Below are 27,861 nucleotides of genomic sequence, written 5' to 3' on the forward strand. Positions count from 1 at the left end.
GGTTGAGGATCTGGCATTGCCATGAACTGTGGTGTAGGTCGCAGACGTGGCTCGGATCCTGTATTGCTGTGGCTCCGATTCGACCCCTAGCCTGGGAACTTCCACATGCATGGGTGCAGTCCCCTCCCCCAAAAAAAGACTATCCAATATCCATTTTAGAAAAGCTAACAAAAAGAGCCAAATCATGTGTCTGGTATGTATCAGCACTCAATAAAAGTGTCTGATGAAAGAATAAGACATCATAATCAGAAGAGGTCGTAGATACAAACTTGCCAAACTTTTTCAAACCAAAAGCGCCCAGGCCTCACAATCTGTCCAGTGCCTGGATTGAAACAAAACTAACTGGGCACAATCAGCCTCCCACTCTGGCAAGAACATCACTGTGGGAGGTCATGAGGCCCGGTGGGAGCAGTCAGGCTCTCCAGTGAGAGGCACACACATGAGTGAGCACAACCTCACTGCCCTCATTTCTCCTCCCAGCTCACGAGTTAAAGGCAGAACCCCCATTTTCTTTTCTGAGAATGGAAGGGAGACTGAGTATGGGTACAGGTGCTCCTTTATATGGAGTCTTGGTCGTGGCATTTTCCTGCAGAGGAACAAACCACTCATACTTCTGGAATTCAGGATGAAAAACATGCCACAAGACTGAGGCTAAGCGACTGAGATTTTGCCTGTTTGCTCCAAAATTTCAAATGCTCCTTTCTTGAGTAAAGTATGCAAATAAATGAGTATAAGCCCAGGGCTTTATAAACCAAATCTAACATACAATTTACCAAGACCTCAAATATACTTGATGTAATTTTTTTGTTTTTGGTGTAGGGCCGCACATGTGGCATATGGAAGTTCTCAGGCTAGGGGTTGAATTGGAGCTGCAGCCACCAGCCTATGGCACAGCCACAACAACGTGGGATCCGAGCCACATCTGTGACCTACACCACAGCTCACAGCAATGCCAGAGCCTTAACCCGCTGAGCGAGGCCAGAGATTGAACCTGCATCCTCATGGTTCCTAGTTGGGTTCATTACCACTGAGCCATGATGGAAACTCCTTGATGTAAAATTTGAGATGCTAACACAGAAAAAAAAAATGTTTAAAGATGAAGTAATAAAAAGTACCACATTGTCTAAGATCATGTTCGACCATAGGATTAAGGCAATCAGTTATAATTTAATCCAGGCCAAATATTTGTATTTACCTAAATTACCTCTCTTTGATTATCATCAAGGATCACTACCTTGGGAGTTCCCGTCATGGCTCAGTGGTTAACAAACCCGACTAGGAACCATGAGGTTGCAGGTTTGATCCCTGGCCTTGCTCAGTGGGTTAAGGATCTGGCATTGCCGTGAGCTGTGGTGTGGGTCGCAGATGCGGCTCAGATCCTGCATTGCTGTGGCTCTGGCGTAGGCTGATGGCTACAGCTCCGATTCGACCCCTAGCCTGGGAACCTTCATATGCCACGGGAGCGGCCCTAGAAAAGGGAAAAAGACCAAAAAAAAAAAAAAAGGATCACTATCTCACTTTTCAACTTGGCCTAGTTTATGAGTATTAGGAGAATAAGGCCGGGCCTAAAGGAACCAAGGTTTCACACAAGGCCTCCTCACCCCTCCCACCACCCCCAAATCAGTGTACTCCTCCTGTAGGAAAGAAAAGCCCCACGTGTATATATGACAATTTAGCAGTAAGAAAAAGATAGTTCATGACCAACTAGGATATTTTAGAATGAACAGACATAATTAAAATAACTTAAACTCTTGAGCCACGTATTGAAACTATGACTGAAACACAAAATCAAAGATTTTTGTGGGAAGGCCTCAGAAGTTCACAGTCACAGATGCCAGAAGGTGGGGGCAGACGACCTGAGACTGATGCATCATCTTAGAAAGAACTCTTACTAGCATAATCCTGTTTTCTAACTCAGAAAATTGGTGGCTCTCTTGATCTCCATTAAAGAAAATATTTTTCTACTTATTTTTAATTGTAGTTCATTGTCCGAGGCTGTAAGCAATGGGATCTTAAAGGAAACCCACCAAGTATACTACCAGCTGACAGACTCAAACCTCTCAACTTTCCTGGTCCTCCGCTTGGAAAAGCATGGGCTTAGCCATTGTGAACTCTCAAAAACACTGCTGACCCCTTGTGTTACAGCATATGCTCTGAGTGTGAGGATGGGAGGGCTTTTAAAAAGAGACTGAGGATGTGAGAAGGCCATATTCTAGGGGAGTATCTAGTACAGCCATATTTCTAACCTGCTTTTCACAACTTAATGAAAATATTAAATACTAGTTTCCTCAGTTGCTAAATCTTTGTAATTCCAGGGCCACAGAGACTGGAAGCAATTACAGCTTGGGGGTCTGTGGGAAGGCTGACAGTTTTAATTTACATATTAATGCTGGAAACCATTTTGAGAGGCAAAAAAGAGGGTTCTTTGGTCTTAGTATGAATAAGAAAAAAAAATGGACAGGAAAGTGGTTGAAAAACTTTGGGCAAAACAGGGTTTATTTTTCCTGTAATAATTTCAAACTATCCATCATTCACTGTAATAAGATACTATTCCAACGGCGGATTTGCACAGTCTTTTATTTTGCCTAAGATGACCATTCCTTGGCTGAGTATCTTCAGAAAAAGCCTAAGAACCAAAGTTAACAATCCATCTGTTCCAACTCTAACTCATTCCAGGGAACAGCCGGTGCTTGATTTCTTCCTCTACCACCCACCTAGAATACCTAACCACTCACAGGAAAAAAGCAAAATACTGAAACATAGAAGTTGCCTTAAATTGTTAGACTTCATTAAGCAGCCAGGTGGGACACTTGAGCATTGGGATTTTCTTCAGCTGCAACCCCAGCGCTTTGAAAAAGGCAAGAAATTCTTTTCATTAAAATATTAGCTTGACCCAAGGATGTCAAAAAGTTAGCTGCCTTAGCATTTGTTCCTGCAGTCTGAGACCTCCCAAGAGGTCTAAAGAACCAGAAGGTTAAATATAGCAAAATATGAACGGAAACATAAAGTCACTTAACAATTTATTTGTATAGATGTTTTCAGTTATTCACTTTCACATTATCTTTCTGAATTAAATACCAAATTTGTGGAGGGGGGGAAAGACATCGTGTGGCCTTTGAAAGAACTGTTGAAAAATGGTGGATGAGCTCTGATGCAAAACCTCTTCCTACATTAAGGAAGAAAGGGAGATGCACAGTTGTCCTAATAGGTAGCTCTTATTATGCCCATTGAACAGAAGAGGAAAATGAGGCTCAAAAGCTCAAACAACCTGCCAGAGGTCACATGATTGACAGTGTCCTTCGAGGCCCTGCAAACTTGGCCGCTTTGAATGGAACGTGAATTTTTTTCATTTTTTAAAGTTTTATTGAAGTACAGTTGCTTTACAAGGAAGATTAATTAATTACTTTTTTGCTTTTCAGGGCCACACCTGCAGCACATGGAAGTTCCCAGGCTAGGGGTCGAATTGGAGCTGCAGCTGCTGGCTTACACCACAGCTCACAGCAATGCTGGATGCTTAACCCACAATTTTGTTTTTATTTATTTTTTGCTTTTTAGGGTCACACCCGTGGCATATGGAGGTTCCCAGGCTAGGGGTCAAATCAGAGCTGTAGCTGCCGGCCTATACCACAGCTACAGCAATGCAGGATCCAAGCAGCATCTTTGACCTACACCGCAGCTCATGGCAATGCCGGATCCTTAGCCCACTGAGCGAGGCCAGGGATCAAACCCGCATCCTCATGGATACTAGTTGAGTTTGTAATCCGCTGAGCTGAGCCAAGATGGGAACTCTAGGAGGATTAATTTTAAATTGAGTACTAGTCGTTACTCACAAAATGAATACATTAATGTGATTAATCATAAAATATTTCACTGAGGTTAGCTTTAGAAAATTTAAGGGAAACCAAAATTGACTACAGATTTATCTAGGCTCTTTTCAAATACACAAAATATTCCTAATTTTTCCTGTCCTGATACTACTGGAAAGGAAAAGGGAATCTTGGAATGGATTTTAAAAAAACCCCAGCAATTCCATTTCTAGGTATAGGTATACACTCCAGGAAATGAAAACAGGTATTTAAACAAATACTTATGCACAAATGTTCATAATAGCAGCACTATTCACAATAGCCAAAAAGTGAGAAAAGCCTAAATGCTCATCAAGAGATAAATGGGGAGTTCCCGTCATGGCGCAGTGGTTAACGAATCCGACTAGGAACCATGAGGTTGCGGGTTCGCTCCCTGCCCTTGCTCAGTGGGTTAATGATCCGGCGTTGCTGTGAGCTGTGGTGTAGGTTGCAGATGCGGCTCGGATCCCGAGTTGCTGTGGCTCTGGTGTAGGCCAATGGCTACAGCTCCGATTGGACCCCTAGCCTGGGAACCTCCATGTGCCGCGGGAGCGGCCCAAAGAAATAGCAAAAAGACAAAAAAAAAAAAAAGAGATAAATGGATAAACACAATGTGGTACCCACGAAAGGCAATGTTTTCAGCCATTAAAACGAATGAAGTACTATACATGCTACAGTGTGGATTTACCTCAGAAATATTATGCTAAATGAAATGAGACAGACACAAAAGGTCATAAACTATATGATTCCATTTATAGCAAATGTCCAGGATAGCTAAGTCAATACAGAAAGAAAGTAGATTCGTGGTTGCTGGAGGGCTGGGAGGAGAAGGAATGGCTGCTTAATAAATACGGGGTGTCCTTTGGCTGTGATGAAAATGTCTTGGAACTAGATAATGGTGATCACTGCACGGCAAGGTGAAGGTACTGAAGGGCACACTTTAAAAGGGTGAATGTGGGAGTTCCCGTCGTGGGGCAGCGGAAACGAATCCGACTGGGAACCATGAGGTTGCAGGTTTGATCCCTGGCCTTGCTCAGTGGGTGAAGGATCCGGTGTTGCCGTGAACCATGGTGTAGGTTGCAGATTTGGCTTTGGATCTGGCGTTGCTGTGGCTGTGGTGTAGGCCGGCGGCTACAGCTCTGATTAGACCCCTAGCCTGGGAACCTCCACATGCCATGGGTGCGGCCCTAAAAAGCAAAAAATAAAAAAATAAAAAAAAATGGTGAATTTTACGAGTTCCCTTGTGGTGCATTAAGTTAAGGATGTGGTGTCACTGCGGTGGCTTGGGCTGCAGCTGTGGTAGGGGTTTAATCCCTGGTAGGGAACTTCCCCATGCCGTGGGCACAGCCAAAAAAAAAAAAAAGAAAGAAAAAAGAGAAAGGTGAATTTTGTATCATGTGAATTTCACTTTGATTTTTAAAAACACACAGAATAATGCAATAATGATGATTTGACCACAAAGCCCTAGCTGAATAACAGGCAATTTGCTTTTTCTTAGTTTGTCACAATTTAATGAGCTTTCGACCATCACAAACCAATGTATAAAAAAATTACCTGTTACAAGTTCCAAATAAGGCATTGATGTAGCTGAGGTCCCCTAATCTGTCCAGTTTGCAGAGCACCTAGTAGATTTTACAGTATATAAGAAGCTTTAAAAATGTTTTTAATTTGTATAAAACGCAAAGAAAAGGAATACTGAGAAAAATATGAACGAATACAAAGTGGCCAAAGTCTAGGAAGTAAGCCAACATACACGCACACGGGGAAATCTATATATTTGAACATGCAAAGAGCCGTAAACACTCAGGAGAGAAACTAGCTTTTCTTTACAACTTTCTCTGGGTTTTTCAGAAAACTGAAGAGAAAATAGTAGTTAACAGTCATCACCCTCTGGTTTTTAGCAAAGAGGTCACACACATGGGGGCCTCGGCTGCCATTTCCAATTGCTCCCCTGGTGAAACAACGCTGGAGGCTGAGTTACTTCAGGGGACTCTCAACAGGGCTCCCATTGTTCCAAGCTCAAAACTCGAGATACAATGGGCACCATTCATACGGAGGCTGGGGAATGGTCCCTCGGTGACAACTTTCTGTTGGGACGTGGACATTTCGGAAACACGGACTTGCACAAATATGTGTTAATTATTTTTTAAAGCAGTACAAGATAAAGACCTAAAACTCGGCGGACACTAAACTGAGAGTCAGGACAGCCGGGTCTTATTCCTGGCTCTGTCTCTAATGTGACTCAAAACAAGTCCCTGGCTCTTTCTGAGCCTCACTTTCCTCGTTTGTAAAATGACAACGATTTCTAAGATCACTTAGAACTCTAAGATGCTACAAACACCTACGAGGTCTGCAGATGTTGCCACCTTACTCACTCCAAGGAGTGGGGATAAATCACCAGCAGAAAAGCATGGCCGGGTCACATCTTCTCATTTACCACCAGCGCTTCAAACAAGGAACCCCAACAAAAAGCAGGCAGGGCAAGTGTCCCGTCTTCTCTCTCTTGAACAGACAAACCATAACGAACACAGTCCGATGAGTCCATCTCAACAGGTCGAGGATCACTGAGGCAGGTAACTCTGCACAAAGCATGATGATGAAGGGCAGGAACAGAAGCTACAAGTATTTTTTCTGACACCTTTGTTTAGGTGATTAATACATTTCATGAATCTCTTGACTTCTTTGCAATGACTCAAAATCCCCAGAAGAAAAATGCCATTTACAACGAGAACGAGATCAACGTCCCCAGCTTTCACACCATGTCATTTTTTTGTTTTTTCAACCTCAAAACTTGCCAAAGCAAGAACTTTGTCTCCAGAGCCTAAGGAGAGAGACACATAATAAACAAAAATGTCATTCCAAATGCATTTACAGTTCCGGGTAAAGAGAGGACAATCTATCACATAGATGTTAAAACAGAAAATAAAATGAGCTTCCATTATCAGTGCACTTTCCCTAACCTTGCCCCTGCCATCCCAATTTCCTTCCCTGCACGAACAATTCAGCCACACAGGGTGATTTACTGATTACAAACACTTACTCCACTAGGTGTGAAAGAGAACAGGTAAAGTTTTAGTGTACTTTTTTTTTCATCTTTTTTTTTCTTTTGTCTTTTTTCTTTTTGGGGCCATACCTGCCGCACATGGAGGGTCCCAGGCTAGGGGTCCAATCGGAGCAGCAGCCACTGGCCTACACCATAACCACGGAAATGCCCGATCTGAGCTGTGTCTGCGACCTACACCAGAGCTCATGGCAACACCGGATCCTTAACCCACTGAGAGAGGCCAGGGACCAAATCCACCACCTCATTGTTCCTAGCTGGATCTGTTTTTGCTGCGCCATGACGAACACTCCTTTTTTTTTTTTTGTCTTTTTATGGCTGCACTCGAGGAATATGGAGATTCCCAGGCTAGAGGTCTAATTGGAGCTGTAGCTGCTAACCTATGCCAAAGCCACAGCAAAGCCATATCCGAGCCGAGTCTGTGACCCACACTGCAGCTCAGGGCAACACCTGATCCTTAACCCACTGTTCAAGACCAGGGATCGAACCCACTACTTCACGGTTCCTAGCTGGATTTGTTTCCACGGGGCCACAACAGGGACTTCACAATTTGATTATTTTTAATTAAAAAGCATTGGGAAATAAACCTATTAAAAGAGGTTTATAAAGAAAACAATTCTTGACTTCACTTCTAAACTTAAGGAAAAGGCCATCCTTTCCTGTCACCTGTGCCACCTATCACTCTGGAGCAGTAATTCAGGTCTGGCCTTCAGAACTATGAGGTACTCACCAAGGTCTGTAGAGACCTTCTCAAACTGGCTGAGTACAGCACCTGCGTTTGCTGCCAAGAAGGCCTCATCATCTGCAGTCAGCTAGACAAACAGAACAAAGCCCGGCGGTCAAAGGTTAACAAACGGTTCTATCAACCACTGTTAAGAATGTCTTGAGACCACAAGCTAGAGCACAGATCAAGAAGTTTTATACCAAATACTTGACACTTTTTCTTTGTACCTAATACATTAAATGAAATACAGGTACCTTCTCTCCGAGTTTCCTGAGAGCTGTTAGTATCTCCACTTTCTGTTGAGTATACAGGTCTCTTTCCAGCTTCCCAACCATGAGATCTCTATCCATCTATAATAGATGAATGCAAAGCATATGGAATTTAAATGAAAAACATTCTTTGCATAAAATTCAGCTTTTCAGGTCTACTACTTTGAAAAAAAAAAAAAAAAAAGAAGGTTCTCTAGCTGATTATTATAAAGAATTATGGGGAGTTCCCGTCGTGGCGCAGTGGTTAACGAATCCGACTAGGAACCATGAGGTTGCGGGTTCGGTCCCTGTCCTTGCTCAGTGGGTTGACGATCTGGCGTTGCCGTGAACTGTGGTGCAGGTTGCAGACGCGGCTCGGATCCCGTGTTGCTGTGGCTCTGGTGTAGGCTGGTGGCTACGGCTCCAATTAGACCCCTAGCCTGGGAACCTCCATATGCTGCGGGTGTGGCCCTAAAAAGAAAGAAGAAGAAAAAAAAGAAGAAATAAAAAAAGAACAATTTGGAGTTCCGTTCCTGGCTCAGTGGAAAGGTATCTGACTAGCATCCATGAGGACACAGGTTCGATCCCTGGCCTCACTCAGTGGGTTAAAGATCCAGGGTTGCTGAGAGCTGCAGTGTAGGTCGAAGATGTGGCTCAGACCTGGCATTGCTATGGCTGCGGCGTAGGCCAGCAGCTACAGCTCTGATTCCACCCCTCAGCTGCTGGGATCCTCCGTATACCACTGGTGTGGCTCTAAAAAGACAAAAAAAAAAAAAAAAGGAACAATTCAGGGCAAACATGAGGGAAATGCTACTACAAAGTTCTAATAATCTTGATGCTGATCAAACCACTGTCTTAGTTATAAATTCTACCGAGAAATTAGTAGGTCAAGACCGTCCTTTAAATAGGAACTAGCCTCTAAGAACTCTATTTCATTAAACTGAAGTGTGGTCTACAGGCTTGAATAAGTGGTAGCAGATATTCTGGAACTCTGATTAAATGTCACCTCTACCACCAGAAACACTGATGGTGTGTCCTATGCCTTAATACTATTCCATGAGCTTTACACATATTACTCTGTTAAAACCTCATAACTACCATAAGAAGCAGGGACTATCACTACTGCCTTTTTATAGATATGTAAACAGGCACAAAGAGGCTGAAGAAAATAACTCTCCCAGTGTCACATACATATCCATAATACAGCAGTGGTACAAATCCAGCCAGTTTGACCCAAGTCCATGCTCTTAACCACTATGCTACTAAATTATGAGTGGCTGCCGACAACTTACTAATGTCTTAATTATATTCATGTCTATACACAGACTTTCTGAAATACCAGGTTTATGAAGATGTTTGAAATTCTTTGATGGGAAAGTCCACACATGCATATAAAGCATTGCTGCTAGTGACAACTAGATGGGATTTCAATTCAGGGCTCCATTAGAAAAGAGTAAAACCTTAAATGCAGCATCCTAGCGGAAGTGGGACTAGCATGGGTCCAGCTATATGCTGTTTAAACCACTACATTTATTACCACCAATAACTGTTCAAAGAACTAATTCTGTCAGAAAACTGTGGGTTGTGGCTCTAAAATCAGCTGACCAATTTTTTTTTAATAGACTATTTTTGAAGCAGTTTTAGGTTCAAGGTAAATCGAGTGAAAGGGATGGAGATTTCCCATATGCCCTCTGCCCCAACTTGTGCATAGTCTCCCCGTTATAAATATCATTTATTCCAGCGGATGAACCTGCACTGACACATCATCATCACCCAAAGCCCATGCTTTACATTAAGGTTCATTCTTCGGATTTTTTCTTTCTTTTTTTTGTCTTTTTAGGGTCACACCCATGGCATATGTAGGTTCCCAGGCTAGGGGCCGAATTAGAGCTGCAGCTGCTGGCCTACACCACAGCCAGATCTGAACTGCATCTATGACCTACACTGCAGCTTGCAGCAACACTGGATCCTTAACCCACTGAGCGAGGCCAGGGACTGAACCTGCATCCTCCTATATATTAGTCAGGTTCTTTACTGCTGAGCCACAATGAGAACTCTTGCACATTTTCAACTGATCAATTTTTAAACTTCAGAATAACATAATGAGAAAATTCTCGGGCTGAGAAAATAAATACACACAGTGATTGGATCAATTTAAAGAACTTTACCTCTGCTAACCTTGTCCGAAGCTGACCTGGTTGTTTCTTTGCAAACAATCTGATGACCTCTGGAGTTTTAAAGGCCTGGCTGATAGCTGCCTGGATAGCCTAGAAATCGAAAAAGGTGAAAACTAACAGAAATATTCCAACAAGTCAGATATTAGAATATATGACTGATGGGTCTTGAATTGTTAATACATCTTCTTTGTTCATCAAACACCGTTACAACTTCAGTTTCCATGTGCTATTTCTATGCTTGTCACTAGAGCCAAATACATAACTAGATGAAGATATGAAAGCAGATGATGTTTTATCCGTAAGCAGACATTCCTCTAGAAGTTAAACCCCCAAAAGGGTACACTTTCTGTCCTAAATACACTTACAGGGTGGCGGGGGGGGGGGGGCCTGTGTCACTGATTTAAGTGCATTATTCTTACCAGCTGCATTCCACTTAGTTCATCTACCAAAGTCATATTTCCAGACATAATTTTCTTCAGTGAATCATTAAATTCACTTAGTTGCTCCAAAGTTTCCTTTTTGGTTTCTTCGTATTCATCTGTATCAAGTTCTTCTCTGAAGTACAATGAACATAATATAGAAAAATAAAGAGTTCCAAGTGACAAAAAGGCAATCTTAGTATGTGTACACTAATACTAGATACACACACACACATATGCTGGGGAAAAAAGACTGAAAGGAAATATCAAAATACTCTTTTTTGAATTTTGTTAATTTATAGTTGTAAAACGATCATCACAACCCTATTTTAAGGAAATATCAAAATACTAATGATGGATGTGTTTTGCTATCAGTTTGAGTGTTTTCCTGAAATGTGGTTACTTTAACAATTAAATTTTTTTTAACCAAAATAAGGTATTTAATAAACCACATAATAACTTCCTTTTAAGCAGTTCTGAAACAATGGTATAACCTTGGGCAAGATATTTAAAATAGCCAAGTCTCAATTTTTTAATCTATAAGCTGCATATAATGATAGTACCCACCTTATAGGGTTGCCACGAGCATTAAATGAAATAGGGAATGTACGTGGCGTGTAATAGGTACTTAAAAAATAGCTATTGTTATTATCATCATTATCATTAATGGTAGGTAAAGCGTTATACACCATGAAATACCACAGCAATTCAGTACTTGCCATCTGAGTAAGACGCTATTTTTATTCACCAAACAAGCCATTTATTAAACATTTACTATAAAAACAGCTAACATTTATCCAGTGCCTCCTTTGGCCAAGCATTGTGTTGGTCCCTTTGTCTGTAATATTTACAACAATCTTTCAAGGTTATTAAAAAGGCAAAAGCAGCCTCAGTCCTCTGAGCAGTTAAGGCTGAAAATGCATAGCAGAAGTAGTACCTTCTCAGCTTGAGGCCAGGCAGGGCCACTTCTAACACTGAAGACCAGGTAGGTGTTATTATTTCCACTTCACATTTGAGGAAATGGAAACTTAAGGTGGTTAAGCATTTTGCCCAAGTCCAACCTTACTTTGTAATTAATCTGAAGGCTTTCATATTCTAGCCTTTATACCTCCAAAGCCTGCACTGAATTTAGTTCTCCAGTAGACAAAGCATAGTGAACACTACAGAGGAGCCAAAATCACACACGGACCTGCACACATGGAGCTTATAACCTAGATGTAGAAAAAAGCCATTTTACAGCACAGCAGCATACAATTATACCATTACCTGCATTCCTCCAGGTCTTGTAACTGCTGCATTAGTCTATCCAACTGCTCTTCTAAATTCTGCTTTAATTTGCTTGTCTCTGTCTTTCCTCTGGAAGCCATTTTAAGCTCTATATAGAACAATAAACCCACATATAGTATATATTGGTTATTTATTCGTTTTTTGCTTTTTAGGGCCGCACACACTGCATATGGAGGTTCCCAAGCTAGGGGTCGAATCTGTGCTGTAGCTGCTGGCCCATACCACAACCACAGCAATGCCAGATCCAAGCCATGTCTGCAACCTACATCACAGCTCATGGCAACTTCAGATCCTTAACCACTGAGTGAGGCCAGGGATTGAACTTGCATCCTCATGGATGATAATCAGATTTTTTTCCACTGTGCCACGATGGGAACTCCCTATTGGTTATTTAAAATGACCCAATATAGCAGTGCAAGTTAAAGTAGGCTATACTCTTTCTGAGCTATAGGTGTGGGGAAGATAATTGCACAAATAAAATCTCAATTTAGATATGAAAGTTCTCATCTAGTGAAAACACCCTAAAAGAATGCCTGTCAGGTTTCTTAAACTTGATAAATTAATTAGAAGTCTTCACTATTGGTCTACCTTAAACATATTTGACAGATGGAGCTCCCTTATGATACAGCAGGTTAAGGATCCAGCATTGCTGCAGCTGTGGTGCAAGCTGTAGCTGAGGCATGGGTTTCTACCCTGGCTCAGGAACTTCCATATGTCTCAGGCACAGGCAACAACAACAAAAAAAACCAAGACATCAAGAGATCAAAATGCAGGTTTAAAAGGAAATGGGTTGGGAGTGACTTAAGATGCATTTTTTTTCCTTTTTTTTTTTTCTTTTCTGGGCTGTACCCAAAGTATGTGGAAGTTCCCAGGCTAGGGGTCAAATCAGAGCAGTAGTTGCCGGCCTAAGCCAGAGACACAGCAATACCAGATCTGATCCGTGTCTGCAACCTATACCACAGCTCAGTGCAACGCCAGATCCTTAACCCACTGAGCTGGGCCAGGGATTGAACTTGCATCCTCATGGATGCTAGTCCGATTTGTTACTGCTGAGCCACGACGGGAACTCCTGCTTTTTCATTAATAAGTACACATACTCCAGGACTCAGAATACTTAGTATTACCTTGTTGACCCTTCCTTTTTGCTTTTTAGGGCCATACTTGAGGCATATGGAAGTTTCCAGGCTAGGGGTCAAACTGGAGCTACAGCTGTGACCTACAGCACAATGCTAGATCCCCAACCCACTGAGCAATGCCAGGGATCAAACCCACATCCTCATGGATACTGGTTGGATTCATTTCTGCTGCACCACAATGGGAACTCCTCTTGTTGGCCTTTATGTCCATTTACCTACTGACTTGTGGGCATGAACAAATGAACAACCTTTTTTTTTTTTTTTTTGGCTTTTTTAGGGCCGCAACCATGCATTTGGAAGTTTCCAGGCTGGGGTCAAACTGGAACTGCAGCTCTGGGCCTAAATCACAGCCACAGCCACACTAGATCCGAGCTACATCATGGAAACATACACTGAAGCTCAGGGGAACGCCGGATGCTTAACCTACTGAGTGAGGCCAGGGATCGAACCTTCATCCTCATGGATCCTTCATCACATTCATTACCACTGAACTACAATGGGAACTCCCATGAACAACTTTTTTTTTTTTTTTTTTTTTTGCTTTTTAGGGCTACATCCTCCGCATATGGAGGTTCCCAGGCTAGGGGTTGAATCAGCTGTAGCTGCCGGCCTACACCACAGTCTGAGCAATGTCAGATCCAAGCTGCATCTGCAACCTACACCACAGCTCATGGCAATGCCAGATCCTTAACCTACTGAGCAAGGCTGGGGATCGAACCCACAACGTCATGGTTCCAAGTTGGCTTCGTTTCTGCTGTGCCACAACAGGAACTCCCAAAGAACAACTTATGATATGGATTTCTTCTTTAGAAACGGGTCCAGTTTTCTGGATTATCTTTCTTATTGATTCATTTAACATGGATATAAAGTCTTTGTAATTACGTGGCAAATGTTATCTCTCATCACCTGATTTTAAATTTACGGTATATTTTGTTGCAGTAAATTACTATTAGCATTTTGTGTGTGTGTGTGTGTATATATTTTTTTAATGGCTGCACCTGAGGCATATGGAAATTCCCAGGGACTGAATACAAGCCACAGCTGCATTTTACATTGCAGCTACAGCAGCATTGGATCCTTTAACCTACTGCACTGACTGGGGATTGAACCCAAGCCTCCACAGTGACCCAAGCTGTTATAGTCAGATTTTTTTTTTTTTTTTTGGCTTTTTGAGGGCTGCACCTATGGCATATGGAAGTTCAAACCCACATGCTCATGGATACTGGTTGGGTTCGTTATTGCTGAGTCACAAGAGGAACTCCCCCAATGATTCTTGACCATTCTTGTACATTTTCTCTTCTGGATGAATTTAACAATTAGTTTGTCAGAGCTCTCTTGTGATACAGTGGGTGAAGGATTCAGCGTTGTCATTGCAGAAGCTCGAATTGCTGCTGTGGTTTGGGTTCAGTCCCTGGCCTGGAAACTCTCACATGGTGCAGGCATAGCCAAAAAAAAAAAAAAAAAAATCAAGTTTGTCAAGTTCCCCAAAAAATCAATTGAAATTTTGGACTACATTAAAATTAATATGGAGGAAAATCTGTATCCATGAAATTTGAATTTTCCAATCAAGCAACATATCTCTCCATTTATCTAGGCTTTCTTTTATGATCTTAAATTTAAAAAAGTGTTGCTGGAGCTCCCACTGTGGTGCAATAGAATCGACAGTGTCTTGGGAGCGCTGGGACGTGGGTTCGATCACCAGCCAGCACAGTTGGTGAAGGATCTGGCATTGCCACAGCTGTGGCTTAGGTCCTGACTATGGCTCAGATCTGATCCCTGGCCTGGGAGCTCCATATGCTGCAGGGTGGCCAAAAATGAAAAAAGAAAAAAAAAAGAGGAGGGTTGTTTTATTCACAAAGGCCTTGAATGCTGGCTATCCTTAGATACTTCGTGTGTTTTGTTAATATTGGAAATAGGGTTTTTGTTTTTACAATTTCTGATTACTGCTGGTACAGTGGAAAGCTATTGATTTTGGTGAATTGTTATTGTATGCACTCACCTTAACATTGATATTATTTAATTCTTTCCACTCATAAAAGTTAAACTTATATTCCTTTTAGGAAACACATTTAATATTAGGTACAACCATTCATCAAAAGCTCAATCCTATGGTTATTAACTTAAAATTTTCCTGTACACAGTTGTTGCCAACTGATTTGACATAGAAATTTAATGAAGAGGATTCCTCATAGTATATTAAAAATAGAAATAATCAGGAGTTTCCATTGTGGTGCAGCAGAAACAAATTTGACTAGGATCCATGAGGATGTGGGTTCAATCCCTGGCCTCGCTCACTGGGTTAAGAATCCAGCACTGTTGTGAGCTGTGGTGTAGGTGGAAGATGCAGCTCAGATCCTATGTGGCTATGGCTGTGGCGTAGGCCAGCAGCTGCAGCTCTGATTCGGCCCCTAGCTTGGGAACTTCCATATGCTGTGGGTGTGGCCCTGAAAAAAAAAAAAAGAAATAATCAGTGAAAATGTATTTTTACTACTGTACCTTTTAAAATTGGCTAAGATTGGGAGTTCCCATCACGGCGCAGCAAAAACAAATCCAGCTAGGAACCATAAGGTTGCGGGTTTCATCTCTAGCCTTGCTCAGTGAGTTAAGGATCTGGCATTGCATTGCCGTGAGCTGTGGTATGTGTTGCAGATGTGGCTCGGAACCTGCATTGCTGTGGCTGTGGCTGTGGTGTAGGCCAGAAGCTGTAGCTCTGATCTGACCCCTAGCCTGGGAACCTCCATATGCCGCAGGTGTGACCCTAAAAAAGAGTAAAATTAGCTAAGATCATCTACAATCATTAATAATATGTAAATATACATGAACTACATTATACTTATTACAGCTATATTTCACGTATAGTAGGTTCATGTATAATAAAGTTAGCCGGAAGTATAATTTACTATGGCTACACTTCATTTAAAATTTCTCCTGGAAATATACATTTGAATTTTATTTTATTTATTTTCATTTTTTTATTTTTTGCTTTTTAGGGCTGCACCCTTGGTATATGGAGGTTCCTAGGCTAGGGGTTGAATCAGAGCTGTAGCTGCTAGCCTACACCACAGCCACATCAATGTCAGATCCAAGGCGCATCTGCAATCTATACCACAGCTCACGGCAACCTGGATCCTTAACCCACTGAGTGAGGACAGGGATCGAACCTGCAACCTCATGGTTACTAGTCAGATTTGTTAACCACTGCGCCATGATGGGAACTCCATTTTTTTTTTTTTGGTCAAAATGTGCCATGCACTTTCATCCTTCTCTTTTGCCTGCCTGTATTTTTTTTCTACCTACCAAGGCCAAGTCATCCATTCCTTCTTTTTTTTTTTTTTTTTTCGGCTTTTTAGGGCCTCACCCATAGCAGATGGAAGTTCCCAGACTAGGGTCAAATTGGCACCACTGCTGCCGACCACAGCCACAGCCAAGGCCACAACTTGGGATCCTAGCCATGTCTGTGACCTACGCCACAGCTCACGGCAATGCTGGATCCTTAACCCACTGAATGAGGACAGGGATTGAAAGCGCATTCTCATGGATACTAGTTAGATTTGTTTCTGCTTGGACACAATGGGAACTAGGAGTCATTCATTCTTCAAGGTCAAGGTCAAGATTCACCTCCTCCATAATGCCTTCCTTGGTTCCCTCCAAATCACTATGTGAGTTATTTTAGAGTAGGGATTTTACATTTTCTTTATACGTCAGCATCTAGCACAATACTGGACAGATAGAAGGTATACTAAATAAATAACTGGTAAATGAATAATGAGTATTGCTTGCTTCTTCCACTGCATCCTACATCTTTCTTTTTTTTTTGTCTTTTTGTTTTTTCCAGGGTCACACCTGTGGCATATAGAGGTTCCCAGGCTAGGGGTCTAACGGGAGCTGTAGCTGCTGGCCTACACCACAGGAGCAGCAATGTGGGATTTGAACCGCATCTGCGACCTACACCACAGCCCACAGCAACGCTGGATCCCCAGCCCACCAAGCAAAGCCAGGGATTGAACCTGAAACCTAATGGTTCCTAGTCGGATTCATTAACCACTGAGCCACAATGGGAACTCCTGCATCCTACATCTTATTCTCTATTTAGCACTATGTCTGCCTTGAATTATATGTGATTGATTATAGCTTATTGTTTGTCTGTTTTCCTCTCCAGACTGTAAAATGAGAGCAGAAAATGAGTCTCATTCCTTTCTTAGCCTAATCAGCATTTAGTTCAGACTAGGTATTTGATATGTATAAAGGTACAACATATTTTAAGATTAACCTTGTCTAAACGAACTTCAGGGAAGAAAGAGACACTTTGGTTTTGTATTGGGGGTTTTTTGGTCGCACCCACACCAGGAGGAAGTTCCAGGGGCCAGGGATGGAACCAGCTGCCACAGCAGTGACCTGAGCCACAGCAGTGATAATGCCAGATCCTTAACCCACTGAGCCACTAGGGAACTCCTTAAAAAAAAAAACATACACAAAACCCTTTTAAGAATCTTAACCTAGTGCTACATTATTTGAGATTCGTCCTATAAAGATTAACTCGCGGGCACCACCTAGTATTCAACAAAGGTGGTGCACCTTTTATGCAAACAGCCAAATTACTCCCCAAACTGTACTCTGGAGTGGAAGGTACTCATTCACGCTCACCTTTCTCTTAGCACTCCGAACTCTGCTTAGTGCTGACTGGTCTCAAACTGCATAAAACCGCCAGTTCTTGTAGTTTCAAGTGTTATAAACTTGAGGAAGGCGAAACTGTTCATCAGGGCAAGAAGCTCAAAGTTCAAACCACCTGAGGGTGGAGCTGGCTGGAAAAAGGGAACCATTGACAAGCAGTTTTATTCACTATATATAAACGTGGCCTAAAGCAGTTCGGAAAACTTCCACTTGGGCGGCCTGCGATTGCACGCACCCTCTCTTTCCGGCTCCTAGGGAGACATCGTAGGAGCAGGGGGCAGGTGTGGAGGAGAGGGTGAAACCCGCTTTCTTTCTGACTGTGCGGGCAGTCTTTGAGGTTTTTCCTGGTGAGACCGAGTGCGTTACTGAGGAAAACGCCGCACCCTAAACTGCCTTGAGGGAAGCTGTCAAACCCAGAAGCACGAAAAAGATAAAGGTGGAGCGCACACGTTTTCCTGGCTGGAAGTGAGCAGCTTCTGAACCTCGACCTTCCAGACGGGGTCAGGGAGCAGCTCCGGCCACCGCCCCAAACTCCATCTCCCACCAGGGAACCTGAAGCTCCCGCACTTGGGACTGGCGGCGGCCGGGTCGACTAGGCCTGGTTGCTCCCAGGCGTCGCCGGGATCCCGGCGCCCCCAAAGCTCTTCGGTCTTCCCAGACCAGAACCCGAACCACCCCCTCGGGGTCTCCTCTCCGCCTCCGCCCACCACGCCTGGTCCGAGAGTTCACAGCCAGGGGCCCCGCCTACCTGAGGGTCCGGGCCCCGCGGACGCGTGCAGGTGAAGCACTTCCGCCAAACGCACGCACTTCCGGCCGCCTGGAGCCAATGAGGGCGCCGCTACGAGTGTTACCGTCACTGGCGTCCGGGTTGCGGACCGTCTCCCGGAGGACTCGGGCCAGTAGCGTGGTAAGCCCCTACCCGGAGACCCTGACAAACCGGGCTCTAGGGGAGTCAGCCAAGGACTCCTTTTTAAAATCGCAAGTGCAGGGGAGTCCAAGATGGTGGGGTTTTTGAGGGTCAAATGCAGCCGTCCCCGAAACAAGGTCACAATCAAGTTTGAGGCTGGGAGTCTTGTCCCTTCCTTTAGATTTTTCTCTGTAGAACCAAAAATCTCGGTAAAGTTGCCTCTGGCCTTTGGAACAGGTGAATTCACCCTGGGGGAAAAACTCCCTTCTTGGGCTAGGCAGAAGTGAGGGGGGCGAGGCACTTCTCTTTTTTCCCACAGATCCTTTTTTCCAGGTCTGTGAAAGACTGGATTACGAAGCAAGTTGACACCAATTCGTCTTGGAAAGGAGACTGCGAGCCGTTGGGCAACATTCTAAAAGTTACTCAGCCCAGCTCCTTGAAGCCATTAGTCCACAAGACAACCTCAGGTTTACAGCGAAATTGTTAAACAGGTGTTGTCTTTAAAGTTAATTCTAGGAATTCCCTGGTGGCTCAGTGGGTTAAAGATCTGGCATAGTCACTGCTGTGGCAGGGGTTGATTCCTGGCCCAGGAACTTCCACAGGCCCAGGAGCCTGGCCAGAAATAAAAATAAAGTTAATTTTAACTCAGCCACCCAGCACACACTTCCTAGATCATTACAGAACTCCACCAGAATGAATTATTTGTCATTTCTGTCCAATCATAGAAATTCTTATTTATCACCATAAATTGTTTTTCAGAGTTACAATTTGGTTGTGAAATCGCAGTTCTAAGTCCAACAAAGAAGAGAAGTTGACACACAAGTTGGAATGGTTCCAATGGCCTACTGTGCAAAACTATTCAGATTCATAGAATTTCCTTTGTAAAAGTAAGTGGCTGTTACGTATTTTTTTTGTTGTTATTATTAACAAGTGGTAAATATATTGTTTATCAAGCAAGCCTCTTAAGTTTAGATAATTTTTATTGAAGTATAGTTGATTTACAATGTGTTAATTTCTGCTGGACAGCAAGGTCATTCTGTTTTATATGCACATAATGTATGTATGCATTGTTTTTTATATTCTTTTCCATTCTGGTTTGTTTCAGATATTGAATATAGTTCCCTGTGCTATGCAGTAGGACTTTGCTGTTTATCCGTTCTGTGTATAATAGTTTGCATCTGCTAACCCCAGACTCCCAGTCCATTCCTCTCCCATTCCCCTCCCCATTGGCAACCGCAAGTCTGTTCTCTAAGTCTGTTTCTAATTCATAGATAGGTTCACTTGTGTCGTATTTTAGATTCAACGTGTAAGTGGTATATGGTATGTCTTTTCTTTCTGATTTCACTTCGTATGATAATCTCTAGTTCCATCCATGTTGCTGCAGATGACATTATTTTGTTCTTTTTTATAGCTGAATAGCATTCCAGTGTGTGCATATGTGTATATTATACACACATATGCACAATGGATTTACATACAAAGTATATAATGTATATACAGTGGAATATATAAATATGCGGTGATAATGTGACTATGTGTGGAAATGTTTTTGTAGAATATCAAAATCTCAATGACAAATAGGGTCAGTGCCACACACAACAATGCTGGAAAATATCCTTCTTTCACCATTTGAAGAACTTGCTGAATAAACATTTTCTCACTGGGTTCTTCCCCTAATTTTTATGGTGATAATACAGAGTTCTACTTAGGCATTTGTGTTGGTTTTAGAGGGTGCGTGCAATCTTAGAAGCTGTGGAGGAAAGGCCTCACCGTACAAGCATCGTGCTTACCTGCTCTTCATTCTTGGTAACTTAATCTGATTCCACAGTTCAATGCCCAGAGTATTCTTACATACCTTTGGGTTCTTGTTTAGAGCTAATGGATAATGAAAAAGCATTCCTAGTGCATAGGCAAGAGAAATTGGTTTTGGTTCAAGTTCTCAAACAAAGATAGAATCTAAGCCTAAAAAGAGGATGGGGAGGGAAGAGAAGAAATTGGGAAAAGAGGAATGAATGTTAGGTAGGTAGACACAGAGAGAGCGTTGGGGAAAGTAACCTCAGAACTGGGAGTCATAGGTGGAAAATCAGATCAATACTGCTGGGTAGCTGGAGGAATTTAGAAAACTTTAACTTGGACTTGGGTAGGAGTCCAGAGGGAACAAATTGCCCCAGCTAGATAGGGAAAATACAGGGGCAGATGAAACTGGAGTAGCTGACTAGAAGTACCAGGAGCCAAAGGCTCTCTGCACCTGTGGACCTCTTGTAAATGTCTATAGTAGGTAACTTGTACTGTTGTAAGTCTTATGTGATGGTTAATCGCATGAGCTTTTTGGAGTTCCCGCCTTGGCCCAGTGGGTTAAGAATCCAACTGGAAAGAATCCAGTATTGCTGCAGCTCGGATCACTCAGATTCAATCCCTGGCCCAGGAACTTCCATATGGGACGGGTGTGGCAATAAAGAGGAAAAAAAAAGAAAAGAGCATGAGCTTTTAGGAATTCCTTTGTGGCGCAGTGGGTTAAGGATCCAGCATTGTCACTGAAGCAGCTCTGGTCTCTGCTGTGGTGCAAGTCAGTTCGATCCCTGGCCTGGGAACTTCTACCTGCCTTGGACATAGCAAAAACAAAAACACAAATTGAAAAACATGAGTTTATTTATTTATTTTTAGGGCCGTACCCTCGGCATATGGAGGTTCCCAGGCTAGGGGTCCAGTTGGAGCTGTAGCTGCCGGCCTACGCAACAGCCACAGCAGTGCTGGATCTGAGTTGTGTCTGTGACCTACAGCACAGCTCATGGCAACGCTGGTCCTTAACCCACTGAGCCAGGCCAGGGGTCGAAACCACATCCTCATGGATCCTAGTCAGGTTTGTTAACTGCCGAGCCACGACAGGCACTCCAAAAAAACCATGAGTTTAGAGTCAGGCTTGTTACATGAGCTGTGAAGTCTTAAGCAAGTTAATCAACCTCTTTTAGCTTCAGTTTCCTCATCTGTTAAAAAAAAAAAAAAGATATATTAATAGTACCTGCTTCATTGGCATGTGGTAAGGATCACATGAGTGCTTAGTATATTGCTTGGCAGACAGGAAGAACTCAGTCAGTGTTACTGTTGCTAAAGTTATCATCACCATTATGGTTAAATAAGCACAATCAGATATTTATAAATAACAGGCCCATCCAAAGAGAATGAGTAAGTATATTGCCATTCAGTGAGGAACACACACACACACAGACACACACACACACACACACAGACACACACACACACACAGACACACACACACACACACACACACACACACACACGGATTCCATAGCAGGAGCCCTGAAGCTTTCTGCCCTTCTGCTGTCAACTTCCCAGCCTCAGGTGACCACCGATCTGCCTTCTGTTATTTATTTATTTATTTATTTATTTATTTATTTATTTATTTAGTCTTTTTGTCTTTTTAGGGCTGTACCCACGGCATATGGAGGTTCCCAGGCTAGGGGTGGAATCAGAGTTGTAGCCGCCAGCCTACGCCACAGCCACAGCAACGCCAGATCCTAGCCGTGTCTGCAAACTACACCACCGCTCACGGCAACACCGGATCCTTAACCCACTGAGCGAGGCCAGGGATCAGACCCGCAACCTCGTGGTTCCTCGTCAGATTCGTTTCCGCTGGGCCATGATGGGAACTCCTCTGCCTTCTGTTATTATAGATTAAACTGTCTGTTCTAGAATTTCACATAACTGAAATCGTACAGTGTGTACTTTTTTGTATTGACTTTTTTCACTCAAAATAATGTTTCTGAAACTCATCCATGTTGTTTAGATCAGTAGTTTGTTCCTTTTTATTGCTCAGTAGTGCTCCATTATATGAGTATACCAACTTCATTCATTCATTTGTTATTCATTCACCTCTTGATTAACCTTTGAGCTGTTTCCAGTTCTTGGCAAGTAGATATGAAGCCAAACTGTACAGTTCGTTGTGTGGACATATGTTTTCATGTCTCCACATTATTATTATTATTATTTTAACTTTATTTTTAGGGCCACACCTGTGGCATATGGAGGTTCCCAGGCTAGGGATTGAATCGGAGCTGTAGTCACTGGCCTGTGCCACAGCCACAGCAACGTGGGATCTAAGCTGTGTCTGACCTGCACCACAGCTCATTAGCCCACTGAGTGAGGCCAGGGATTGAACCTTCGTCCTCATGGTTACTAGTCAGATTTGTTAACCACTGAGCTACGACAGGAACTCCCCTCTCCTCATTATTTTTAAGCTGCCCTCTTAATTGGTATCTAAAATCCTTTTTTATGGCCTCCTTAAGGAGCTTTCTCCATCAGTTATTTGCTTTCCTGCAGGTTCTGTGACTTCCTAATAGTGCTTTTCCTACAACCTCCCAACATTTTAATTCTGTTCTTCAAAAGAAATCGAATTAGGTTAAAAGACAAAAACAAAAAACTGAAGTTCCCATCGTGGCTAAGTGGAAACAAATCTGACTAGGAACCATGAGGTTGTGGGTTCGATCCCTGTCCTCACTCAGTGGGTTAAGGATCCAGCGTTGCCATGAGCTGTAGTGTAGGTCGCAGATTCAACTTGGATCTGGCATTGCTGTAGCTGTGGTGTAGGCCAGTGGCTACAGCTCCTATTTGACCCCTAACCTGGGAACCTCCATATGCCGCAGGTGCGACCCTAAAAAGGAAACAAAAAAAAAACCAACAACTTTTGGAGTTGTCATTATGGCTCAGCGGATTATGAACCCAACTGGTATCCATGAGGATGTGGGTTTGATCCCTGGCCTTGCTCAGTGGGTTAAGGATCCAGCGTTGCTATAAGCTGTGGTGTAGGTCACAGTTGGGGCTCAGATCCTGCATTGCTGTGGCTGCAGCTCCAATTTGACCCCTAGCCTGAGAACTTCCATATGCTTCAAGTGTGGCCCTAAAAAAAACAAAAACAAAAACAAAAAAAAAACCTTTCAACCACGATAGCCCATTGAAGGTAGTCTTTAGTGTCTCTGGGTTTTTCCTCCAGGTTCTAGTCTATTTCCGTTGCCTGCTGGATATCCGACCTGGATGTTACGTGTGTGCCTCAAATCCAGCACCCATGAAACAGTAGTCCATCTGTGTCTTCCTTCCACACCTCCCAACCTATGCTTCCTCCAGGACTCTCTTTGTTGACTTGTGGCACACCATCTACCCTGTCACTTACATCAGATGTCTCCTTCCTTGGAGCTCCCCATTGGCCTAGTGGTTAAGATCCAGCATTGTCACTGCTGTGGCTCAGGTTCGATTCTAGCCCAGGAATTTTTGCATATGGTGGGCACAACCAAAAAAATAAATAAATACATAAACAAAAACAAAAAAGTAAGAGAAAGAAATGCCTTCCCTTCACCTCTTTCCCTCCTCCATTCAGTCAGCAGATCTGCTTGTAAACCTCGACACTGTCACTCCTGTTATTACCCTTCATCGTCTCTCACCTGGACCAGTGAGATGCTCCAAAGCAGTGCTTTGCAGACTTTAAGATGCATACACATCACCCGGGGATCTTGTTAAGATGCAAGTTTTGATTCCATAGACTTGGGGTAGGGCCTGTGCTTCTTTATTTCTGGCCAAGTGATGCCCATGCTGCTGGTCCTTTCTGTGTCATTCACTTTTTCAGAAATGTCACCCAGTCTCACACCTTTAACCACCATCTCTGTGTAGATGACCCCAAATCTAGTAGATCTCTAGCCTGGACCTTTCTTTTGAACTTGGTTCTGTTCGCCATTGCCTACATGACAACACTAAGAGACATCCCAAATTTAACTTCCTTGTAAACTCAACTACTGATCTTCCCTAAATCTCCTGCATGGCCATCCTTCTTTTCTTTTTCTTTCTTTCTTTCTTTTTTTTTTTTTTTTTGCCACACCCACAGCATGCAGAAGTGTGGAAGTTCCCCAGCCAGGATCAAACCTGCACCACAGCAGTGACAACACTGGATCCTTAACACACTGAGTCACCAGGGAACTCCCCTCTTTCTTTTCTTAATTAAAGATAACTCTAGTCTTTTAGATGCTCAGGCCCACAACTTTTGGAATCATGCTTGACCTCTTTTTTTCCTCACAGCCACATTCCATCCATCAGCAAATCCCACTGGCCTGACCTTTATAATGCATCTAGAATCCAATGACTTCTCATCACTTTCACTGCTACCACCCTGGTTCAAGTCAGCATCAGCTCTCACCTGGGTTACAGGAGTAGCTTTCTCTCTGGCTTCCTTGCTTCCCCGCTATTTCACCTTACATTCTGTTCTCAACTTCAGCAGCCAGAGAGATCCTTTGAAGATAGAAGTTAGGTCAAGCTACCCCTTCCCTCCATTATTAACTCGGGCTCAGCCCTATTAACTTGGGCTCAGCCCTTCTGATCTCTTAGGAGATCCTGGAACCCAGCAGGCATGCTCTGCCTCAGGGCTTTTGCATTGTTCACCTTTGCTTAGAACACTGCTCCTTCAGATGTCTGCCTGCCTCCCTCGTCCGCATTAACTCTTTGCTCAAATGGAACACAGCGAGGCCTTTCCTGATCACCCTGTCTAAAGTGCCAACACTTCCTATCCTCTTGCCTTGCTTTCTTTTACTCATGGCCCCATTATTTAATATGCCACACATATTATGTATTTTGATTATTGTTTGTCTCCCAACCCTAGAATGTAAGCTTTATGTGAATAGGGAATTTTTTGACTGTTTTATGTACTGGTTTATTCCCACCATCTCCAGCTAGTAATTGCTCAAGAAATATTTGCTTAACCATGATGAACAAATGAGAATTATTTCTAAAGTGCAATAGTACATTCCTCCCTAAACTCCCTAAAACATCCCCATTCCCTATAGGATAAAATCCAGACTCCCTAATATTGCGCCTGAAGGTGGGAACACCCTGAAACAGTCTTCTAATCATTCTATATTAACTTTTTAAAAAAATTCTAATAACGTGGGAAAAGAAAAAGAAAACTTCTTTGTGGAATTTTTGGACCTTTCCTTAGTGAAATGTTTAACTATGACATGTGACTAATTAGGAATTCCAGGGACTTCCCTGGTGGTGCAGCAGATTAAGGATTCGGCATTGTCACTGCTGTGGCTTGGGCTGCAACTGTGGCGTGGGTTTGGTCCCTGGCCCAGGAACTTCCACATGTCATAGGTGAGGCCAAAGATAAAATTTTAGAAATTCTGTTTTTACTACATATCTTTTTGTTTGTTTGTTTGTTTTTAAGCTTTATTGAAGTATAGTTGACTTACAATGTTGTAATGATTTGTGCTGTGCAACAAAGTGATTCTGTTATACATGTATACATATCCATTACATATCTTTATTTTATTTATTTATTTTTTATGGCTGCATTCATGGCATATGGAAGTTCCCAGGCCAGAGACTGAATCTGAGCCACAGCTGTGTCAACACTGGATCCTTTAAATCACTGCACTGGGCCAGGAATCAGACTCTTGCCTCCATAGCCCCCTGAGCCACTGCAGTAGGATCCTCAACTCACTGCACCACAGCAGAAGCTCCTACATATCTTTATTTTTAATATGAGTAGAACATATATGCAGCAGACTTAGGGTATACTGTATATAGCCAAGCTTTCAGATTAAGATGAGCACTTAGAAATTCAATACTCAATTCAGTTGGTAATTAGAAGTTTTTCACTTCTAGAGTTTAGCAACTGTGGAGAAAGTAGTGTGAAGATTAATTTTAAATTTCAATTTTTAAAAATTTTAGTTGTCATTGTTTTTGTTATGCCTACAACATCTGGAAGTTCCCGGGCCAGGGATCAAACCTGTGCCGCAGCAGTAACCAGAGCCACAACAGCGACAATGCCAGATCCTTAACTGCCAAGCCACCTTGGAACTCTTTAAAATTTTAATGCAAAGTAATGGGTGGCAAATTTCGAGTGTCTTTTTTCTTATGGTAAAGTTGATGTGTGTAATGCTTAGTGTTTTTGATTTTCCCAGACTTCCCTGCATCCTCCCAGAAGGTTGCTCATAGGTACACACAGCTGACATTTTGCTTCTGTCTTCAGACATTTATCCTTCTGACGGTCCTAGATTAAGAACCCACGAATCAAAGCATCCCCCACAAAATAGTTGCTTAACAAAAGCTTTCCCCTCTGAGCAAACATGGGCTGTAACAGGGAATTTTGTCAGTCTGTGAGAGAGTATTGCTGACTCTGGCCATCTAAATTGTGAGGAGACTTGGAGTTCTGGTTGTGGCTCAGCAGGCGAAGAACCTGACTCGTATTCATGAGGATGCAGGTTTGATCCCTGATCTCGCTCAGTAGGTTAGGGATCTGGCGTGTGGTGTAGATTGCAGATGTGGCTTGGATCCCACATTGCTGTGGCTGTGGTGTAGCCCGACAGCTGCAGCTCTGATTTGACCCTTAGCCTGGGAACTTCCATGTGCTGCTGGTGCAGCCCTAAAAATAAATAGTAAATAAATGATGAGGGAGCTAAAAAAATAGCAGTTTTGGAATTTGATAATTTTCACTTGAATCAGAAAGGGTATAATTTACATCTCATAAGATATTGGTAGCATTGACGTTCCCATTGTAGCGCAGCGGAAATGAATCCAACTAGTAACCATGAGTTTGCAGGTTTGATCCCCGGCCTTGCTCAGTGGGTTAAGGACCCGGTGTTGCCATGAGCTGTATTGTAGGTCATGGCTTGGATCTGGTGTTGCTGTGGCTGTGGCATAGGCTGGCAGCTGTAGCTCCAATTAGACCCCTAGCCTGGGAACCTCCATAGGCCTTGGGGGGCGGCCCTAAAAAGCCAAAAAAAAAAAAAAAAAGATATTGGTAGGATTAAATAAATGTTTCTTAATGAAATTAACTCTGGTGAAACCAGATTTGGTTTTGGAGGAAATGATAAAACTATAAACACGAGTGAAAATTCAGTTTTATGGGTAATGGATTAAAGTGCTTGTTAAATTATGCTGTTATGCCTATCAATTGAGACACATAATTTCATTTTCTGGAGTTATGTTAAGAATGTTACATAATTTCAAGATGCCAAAGTATCAAGCAGCCTTGGTCTTAAGAAACAGCTTCTTGGATTTAGAAAGAGTCAGTTAAAAAATTCCAGCTTGTTAAAAATGGTTGGATTCTGGATGTATTTTGAAAGTGAAGCCATTAGGATATCCTCGTGAGGTATAGGGGAAGAAAAGAAATGCACTAAGGATTATTTGAGGTACTTTTTTTTTCTTCTTCTTCTTTTTAGGGCCACCCCTGCAGCATATGGAAGTTCCCAGGCTAGGGTTCTAATCAGAGCTGTAACTGCGGGCCTTCACCACAGCCACAACCACGCCAGAGCTGAGCCACGCCTGCCACCTACACCATAGCTCATGGCAACGCTGGCTCCTTAACCCACTGAGCAAAGCCAGGG

At 42.8% G+C, this 27,861-nt stretch overlaps 2 protein-coding genes across 9 annotated transcripts in view; one reads left to right on the top strand and one right to left on the bottom strand.

Annotated features, from left to right (window-relative positions):
- Positions 1 to 5,333: 5,333 nt before the first annotated feature.
- Positions 5,334 to 18,379, bottom strand: LZIC (leucine zipper and CTNNBIP1 domain containing). Of its 3 annotated transcripts, XM_047791687.1 has the most exons (8): positions 18,317 to 18,379; positions 17,542 to 17,699; positions 11,741 to 11,849; positions 10,475 to 10,610; positions 10,047 to 10,145; positions 7,885 to 7,980; positions 7,637 to 7,718; positions 5,334 to 6,666 (listed from the first exon to the last, which is right to left on the bottom strand). In XM_047791687.1, exons 3-8 carry the CDS (start codon positions 11,839 to 11,841, stop codon positions 6,608 to 6,610), a joined length of 573 nt encoding a protein of 190 aa, XP_047647643.1. In that variant the 5' UTR covers positions 11,842 to 11,849; positions 17,542 to 17,699; positions 18,317 to 18,379; the 3' UTR covers positions 5,334 to 6,607. The 3 variants fall into 3 exon arrangements, with proteins under 3 accessions (XP_047647643.1, XP_047647644.1, XP_047647645.1); XM_047791688.1 differs by lacking the exon at positions 7,637 to 7,718; XM_047791689.1 differs by lacking the exon at positions 18,317 to 18,379 and having other exon boundaries at positions 17,600 to 17,698.
- A 14-nt stretch (positions 18,380 to 18,393) lies between these two features.
- Positions 18,394 to 27,861, top strand: part of NMNAT1 (nicotinamide nucleotide adenylyltransferase 1) — a 34,269-nt gene continuing 24,801 nt past the window's right edge. For 3 of the 6 annotated variants that reach the window (XM_047791684.1, XM_047791682.1, XM_047791680.1), the window contains exons 1-3: positions 18,396 to 18,475; positions 18,809 to 18,966; positions 19,235 to 19,362. The gene's annotated coding sequence lies outside the window, so the exon portion shown is untranslated. Of the gene's footprint in view, positions 18,476 to 18,808; positions 18,967 to 19,234; positions 19,363 to 27,861 lie in introns of all 6 variants that reach the window. The other 3 variants (XM_047791685.1, XM_047791681.1, XM_047791683.1) reach the window with 2 other exon arrangements.

Source organism: Phacochoerus africanus, chromosome 8 (assembly GCF_016906955.1).
Source record: "Phacochoerus africanus isolate WHEZ1 chromosome 8, ROS_Pafr_v1, whole genome shotgun sequence".
In the NCBI taxonomy this organism is placed as follows: Eukaryota; Metazoa; Chordata; class Mammalia; order Artiodactyla; family Suidae; genus Phacochoerus; species Phacochoerus africanus.